Consider the following 7,726-nt stretch of genomic DNA (forward strand, 5'->3'; position numbering starts at 1 on the left):
GCCTGGGCTACAAAGTGAGCTCAAGGCCAGCCTGACCTGTATACTAAGACCTTGTCTCAAAAAACAAAACAAAACAAAACAAAAAAAAACCCACATAACTGCTATAAATATCTTCTTTTTGTTAAATTTTATCTACTCATAAGGTCAAATAATTTATTCACTTGGTTTTTGATCCATTATTTTATATAAATTTCTACAAATGTAAAGGAAATAGGATCAATATATAAAATTTTGAAAAGTGAAAGACTAATGAAAATAAATAAAAAACTAGTTTTACTTAACTAAATCCATTAAAAAGATTTTTGGTAGTTATTTTAGTATGTATCTTTTAACTTTAAAAGTTAAATTTTGTTCTAATCATCCTTTTAACTCAACATCATATTGTGAACAATTCTCCCTATCATCAGCTTTTCTTGTTGAATGTGATTTTTGTAATTACACACCTGTTTATATTTTAAATTTTAATAATTTGGATATTCCTGACTGAGGCTACCAACATTCCCTTTTGTAGTTTTTCATTTAACACTGTGCATTTCAGCTCTAGAAGTTATGTATCTGCTTCTGTTTTTTCTTTTGTATTTTTTATGGGTTCTTCATGTATTTCCATATTTACCCTGATGGGAGGTTTGAGGAACTACACATTTTCTGAAACTTCAGAAGTGGTACTTTCTATGTAATTTTTTTAAATTTGAAATCTGTTATGTCTTTTATTCAGATCCACCAGTCTTTCCTTCTCTATGTTTAATATGGTTGATTCTTTTCAAAGCTTTTCTGAGGGGGTGAGGGCTGTTTGTTTTGTTTTGAAACCAGTTTTAAAAATGGTTTCTCTTGTATAACCTCAAATTTGACAGTTTTATCCAAAGTGGATGCTCACAGCTGGACCCAATTTTTAGAATGTGCCATTGGCACCCACACCCCGGGCAGGGACTCCTCATTCCACACACGCAGCTCCGATGAAGTTGGGCTCTTGGCTGCCACATCATAACTCTGGCCTATATTCAACTCGTACTTAACTAAAATCTCCCAGATCTTTTTCACATGAACTACTGCTGTCAAGCCCTATTTTCTGAAAATGCTGGCAATTAATCTGCAAGCCTTTCATCCGCATAGCAGTATATATGCATTGGATACACATTTTGCTTTCAAATGGAGATTCCATTTCTTATTTAAATAAGATTACGCAATAATGCAGAAACATAGATATGCCTCAATGCATGCCTCTGAGAGAAGAGATGCCGTGGAGGGTGCAGAGGCTGGAGGCTCATTCAGGAATCCTTTCTCTTGCACACGCAGTCTCACTGCTGCCCAGGACACGCGATGGTCACACAGTGCACAATGCCTTCCTTTAAAACAAATACCTCTGGAATGGTAATAGGGATTTCACGGGATCCCCAGAAGAATGCCAAGAAACAAACTTAAAACTCCCCAGAATAAAAAAAAGAGTTTCAGGCACCAAAAGAACTGAGCAGACCACTTTTTTGCAAAGCCCTTTGTGATCTTCTTAAGCCCATCTATTCAGAGTAAAGGTCAAGTGGGCAAACCCAGCAATTCTGTTTTCCCACAAGGCTGCTACAGTTTTCTGTCTCCTGACAGCCAGCACTAGGAGTCTATTATCTATCATTCTGTCTCCAGCACCACCCAGACCCTTAACTGCAGACCTTCTAAAAAGCTCCTTTCTTTCAGGGGCTGCCTTTCAGCTTCTTGTAATGGCTTCATGTTATACATCTAAAAGCTTCTCCCCTTGCTCTGTTTGTTTAAGCAGGGCAATTTGAGAAATAGAACCCACCCTAAACAAGCTTTTCACTACTCAGACCGAACGCAAGCAAATATGCTCATCAAGACCTCTTCTAGTTCATTAGGTAGCACTTTTAAAGTAGCTTTAAGTTGACAAGCCTGAAACCGCTTTTTAGAGACCGACTGTAGGATTTGATTTCTACCTGCTGGAGCATTTTATACTTTTCCTTTACATATCAGTGATTCTTTAGGAAAATAATAATAAAAACCTGAAATTTATATCTAAGGTGCCAGACCCCCAAAATGTTTGTCCCATATCAAACCCTGCTGCAGAGAAAGTTCCTTTGTGCCCTATACCAGGTGGGAGTGGCCGCTGCTTTGTTATTCAGGTCTTAGTCCGGATCAAATCAGATACAGGAAATAAAATCTGGTAGTTCTCAGTTGACAGATATTTGGCAGGTCAAACAACCAAATCATCCCAGTTTAAAAGCTAATATGAGAAACTAGAAGAGAAAAAAAAGTTTCTGGCATGCTGTACAAGCACATAAACCAGAGCAGGGCCAATCGAGCCACATTCATAGTGGTGGAGTCAACACATCAAATTTAGGGTCAGGTTAGTGCCTATTTTCTTACATTTCTCACGTTTCCGTATATATTGCTTTGCCACTTCTGTACTGGCAACTCTTTACAGATATATATACACTTAAACATATACACACCCATAACCAGGAAGAGAAACCAGGTGTGGGTAACTTGCTAAGAAACTAAAGACCAGAGAGCCCTCAAGCCAGGAAAAGACAGAAGAAACTGAGATACCTCCAATTAAGTGAAAGGAGCCAATCTGAAAAGGCTGTATTCCATATGATTCCAACTGTATGACATTCTGGGGAAGGCCAAACTATGGAAATAGCTGAGAGAGGCATGGTGGCCAGGAGTTAGGGGAAGACAGTGGTAAAGACAGAACACTGAGGAATTTGCGGATAGTGAAAATACTCTGTATGATGCTACAAGGGTGCTTAATCACTTTCTGTTAGTAAGAAACAGTGCCCAACACCCCCAACTTGGAGGAGGGGAGGCTTGGCTAGCACTGTTTAGTCTGTAGTTGGCTGGCTGCAAGGCAGGATGGCACAGTGCAGGGGAAAGGTGCCACGGCAGAGAGCCAAAGGAGGAGCCAGGAAGGGAGATGCATCCACCCAGGGCCTGCCAACAGTGACCGGACCCCACCTCCCAAGAACACATCAGCTGTAATACCTCCATACTGCAAGTGCATGAGGCTTTGGGGCCATTTTGGAGCAAAACCATAACAAATAATGGCTATACATCATTGGACATATGCCAAAACCCATGAAATGTACAACCCCAAGAGTGGAATCTAATGAAAGCTTTTGATGTTGGGCGACAATAATGTTTCCATGTGACAAATGAACGGCTCTGGTATGGGACGCAGGTAACGAGGAAGGTTCTGCATGTGTGTGGGCAGGCAAGAAGTATACTGGTAACCACCGTACCTTCCTCTCAATTTTGATATGAAACAAAAGCTTCTCTAATAGTATAAAGTCTTTTAAAAACTTCATATCCTTAATATTAGGGTAATGTTCAACATGTATCCTAATATTAATTTGTGAGGCAAGGTAGATATTTACTTATTTATGCAAATTTCATGTAAATACATTCAAAATAAATGACTACAAATGTGCTTTACCTGCAGTTACCTTGCAGAAAAGAAAGATGCCTAAGGGGTAGCACATCAGGCAGCTTTCCCCAGAGCACCAAGTGAGGGCCCCTCCCACACCTGCGGCACCCCTCAGCGAAGGTATAAGAATTCCTTAAAATGTGTCCAGGACAATGTGCATCAGAATGTCCTCAAAGGCTCGTGAAAACATGTTGTTGGGACACAAGGATCATAATCAAAATCTAATAAAAATCTCTGAGTTGAACCATGTGCATATCCCAAAGTCACAATTTTCTACAATTCTTTTTCTAGTTTAGAAAGAGGCAACCATACCTACATACATCAGTTCTATTCCTCCCCGCATTAAATAGAAGGATTCCTTGAAAAAAGACTGGAGGAAAAGAGTGAGTGTGTGTGTGTGTGTGTATGTTCAAGAGAAGTACTTTTAAGAGAGACATTTTAATTAACCCCAATTTAGTAGACAATGCGGAAACACAGGGGACTTGAGACACTCCTGACCTACGGCTCTTTTAGTGATGATAAATGGGGCTCCACTCCCAGCCTGTGAATACTTGCCGCAGGCATGACTTCTGAGCCACGTGCTTCCCTCATTTCTCAGTGCCCCATATCAGTAATAATGATGCTGGAGCAAAAGAACAGAGAACCAAGGGAACCAACTAAAAGAGACATAAGAGGAAATGAACACAAGTGAGGGTGACGCAGGTCTGAGGACAGTTTAAAATATCAAATTCCAGTGAAGACGGTTTAGAAATCGGAGTGACTCTCACCTCCAGCATCCATTTTTCCTTAACAGTGTTGGTGTGGGTGCTTGGTTTCAATTAGCAGTGACGCCATCCCACAGCATTTCCAGTGGACTCCAGGCCCTGCTCTCTCATGAAAGGTGGCTTTTCTTGTTCCTGCGGCACCATTGATCTTAGCACAGTTGCTAATGCCCACAATCAACTAATTATGTTGTGTGTAACACGGAGAATAGACGTAGTTCTGCTGTAAAAACCTAAAACATTTTATTTTTAAAAGGTCTGATAGCTTTTCAGAAAATAACGTTGGGGGAGACAACCATAGAGTTTTTTAAATGCTTAACTATTTCTCTTTGTGAGTTAAAAATATTGATTTTGGCATTTTGCCTACATGAAGAAAATCAGAGCTTTGAAGGCAATGAGCAACTGGCTACTTACACAGAGCCTGTTATAATCTCTCACCCCCTACCTCCTTAGAAAAGCAGAATTCACAGTGGTCGGTCAGATCCTGTTTGAGGCTAGAATAGGCCAAGACCATGCACAAGTTTCTCGAGCCAATTAAATACCCCTGATTTACCGATTTAATAAAGAAACTCTGTCTTCCGACCTCGCAAGGTCAATAAGAACAAACATCAATAAAAGCGAAATGTTTTCACTGAAAACACTGGGAGATCAAGCATGAGGTTTCTAACATGATTCTGTGATCCACTCATTCATCCACAGTGAAAAGCTCAGGGTGGGTGACAACTCATGAAGGCAGACAGTCTGTGCTGCCCCATTCACACTCGGAGACTTACAGTTCACAGAGACAGGTTAGAAGCTGGACTGGGGAATACACTGAGACTTTCAGGCACACTTAGCTAACTTTCAAAGAAACAGTGGTTCTTTCTTTTGTAAGCCAACCACAAACCTGAAAAAAAATTAAAGTTGAATCTATTGCTGATGGCTGATTGCACTAATGTATCCAACGTGTTCAACTGCTTTCTACTACACTGACAGGTACTCGGTAGCAGCTGAGGATCTGTGAGATGTGGCCTCACAGTTTTGATTTTATGCCTTACTCCAAGAAATACCACATCAAAAGATTTGATAGTTAGCCGGATGTGGTGGTGCATGCCTGTAATCCCAGCACTGGGGAGGCTGAGGCAGGAGGATCGTTGTGAGTTTGAGACCAGCCTGGGCAACAAAGTGAGCTCAAGGCCAGCCTGAACTGCACAGCCAGACCCTGTCTCAAAAAGACAAAAAAAAGGATTTGACAATTTCAGTAACAGGAAAGTGGTGCAAGTAATTTGAAATGCTTTTTTAAAATTATGGGATATCCTTACTAGAAAAGCAAATATCATTTCCATAAAAACAAAAAATCAGAAAAACAATCCAATAGTAGTAGGCTGGGATAATCCTTGTTAGTTGTAGGACTTTTCATTATTGTCAAATCTTTCCTTATTTTCATTTAGAAACTTTTTTTTATTATTCTCATGAACATCTTTAAAAATATAGGAAATTTGTTAGAATTTACAGTTTATATATTTATGTCTACCGCCTATATTTTATTAATAACTTTACTAATAAAACTTTGTTTTACCCTACTTCTGGCCATCTATCAATCTTATTTTCTTTATTTATCAATCTTATTTTTCAAATAAGACTGAATTTCAAAGCAAATTTTAGATCCCAATACCCTTCCCCCTAAATGTTTAAAAATGCATATAATTAACCAGAATTCAATATATTGTTAGTATTTTAATGTAGTACTTATACAAAATATAACCCCCAAAAGTTAAGTTTAACTCATTGGGTTTTGGCACTAACAATCCTGACTGTAGTCCACGCCTATCAGGCATGAGCAGGCTCTGCTCTTCCTCGCCCTCAACTCCAGGGCAATGTTCCTGGCTAGCTCACCACTAATTGCACCAGCCCTCTCGCTTAGGTCCACAATCTGCCTCCCAATTTCTTCACAGCCTATGCACAGGTTAACCCTTCTTTTGCCCCTCTTCATCTTCGTTTTCTTTAAATATCACCTTATAAATGCCTTCACTGCCTGCTGTGAAGACTATGACTGTTCTGCACAGAATCTTCTCCTCACAACTGGAGATACACATCGGTTTATGCTTTCTTCATTCAGTGTTTCTAGATTTGGCTGAGCTGTAAGTACCATGATTGTAGGGACCACGTCATTAGTTCACCTAACAGACAGCAACACAGGGCATATAGCAGAAGATGGTCCACGGAATAAATTACAGCCTGCTTTGAGCTCTTCTTTCCCAGCTGGACAATAGTTATTTGTTCTGTAGTAATATATTATTTCTTAAACAATCTGTATATTTACCTTTTATATCTTCCTGTACAGAGTAAATTTTTGAGTTCCAATGTTTGTTTATTCATGTGTTATAAACTACCTTCTCTGAACCAGGCAATTACCTAAACACAGAGGATATTTAAAGAGTGAAACAGAACTGTTTCTGTCCTCAGCACACAAGAGGAAGTGGAAAACAGGTAAACACGATGCAGCATAAAAGGCTCCTGGGGATGCAGGAAAGTGCGGCCAGCTTACATGAGAGTGTGGGAAGACGTGCTATTGAAAGTAGCCTCTGAGCTGAGCTTGCGGCGGATCTTAGCTTTGCTCCACTTCCTTTACACACTAAATTCAGACCACCTCTCATGTGTGAACTCCCTTCCACTTTTATCACGATGGACTGTAGCACGTTTTTCCCTATATGGAGAAAGAGCTGGTAATAATATGTCAGAATGACTCCCACTCGGTTTCTGGCAAGTAAAATCCCGGAAAAGTTCAAAGCTATGACTATATTATCTTCCTCCCCATTGGTCTTCTTCTTGAATATCCCACAGTGACTATGAAGTTTCAGCTCAAAGAACTTATTATTTTCTACTCTGTGCAGAGGAGTCTGCTCCCAAATAGGAATGCACAGCGGCGTGAGGGCCACAGAAGCACTGAAGTCAGTCAAAGTCCACTCCCTACTAATGTTTGTTAACTTCTCTCAGAGTACAGAAACACATCACAGGAGATTTTTACTCTTGCAGAAAAATGTACAACAGGAAAGAGGGTAGGCTGAATAAATTTCACATGTTCTAAGCTGCCACTTGCTGCTGGAAATTTATTCATTGTTGAGTGGAGAGTCCTGTGGTGGCTTATACTGACTACATCCCCACAGAGATCGCAGAGATAGAATACAAGGAAGCAGATAAATGAAAGATTTAGCATGTGACATGATTACTCACCGGCCTTCCCAGTTCTCCACAACATTCATGGCAAGATGTTACTTCTCCACACAAAACCAAGTTTCAGTGTGTGAATCAAGCTGGACAGGGAAGGAACCACTTTTGCTGAAGAGTAAGTAGAAAAATCTAAATGTTGCCATTTAATTGTCCTGACGCTATTAACATTTTTACCACAGCGATGCTCCTCATCCAGTAGAAAGTCAGTCTTCTCTCAAATACACAGTGTGCTACAACTCTTGATTTGAAAATGCAGATTCCCAGCAGGGAATGAGTGGAGCGTGCCACAATTTTCCCATTTAATTATGTGATATTTTGCTTGTGAGGA

General features: G+C 40.0%; 1 protein-coding gene across 1 annotated transcript in view; it reads right to left on the reverse strand.

Annotated features, from left to right (window-relative positions):
• The window catches only part of Unc5c (unc-5 netrin receptor C), a 258,667-nt gene extending 251,193 nt beyond the window's left edge, over positions 1 to 7,474 (reverse strand). The window contains exon 1 of the mRNA XM_013517438.1: positions 7,402 to 7,474. Within this exon, the coding sequence (XP_013372892.1) occupies positions 7,402 to 7,426 (25 nt within the window). The 5' untranslated portion in view covers positions 7,427 to 7,474. The remainder of the gene's footprint in view (positions 1 to 7,401) is intronic.
• Positions 7,475 to 7,726: the final 252 nt, after the last annotated feature.

The sequence above is a fragment of the Chinchilla lanigera genome, unplaced genomic scaffold (assembly GCF_000276665.1).
Source record: "Chinchilla lanigera isolate Chin_1 unplaced genomic scaffold, ChiLan1.0 scaffold00004, whole genome shotgun sequence".
In the NCBI taxonomy this organism is placed as follows: Eukaryota; Metazoa; Chordata; class Mammalia; order Rodentia; family Chinchillidae; genus Chinchilla; species Chinchilla lanigera.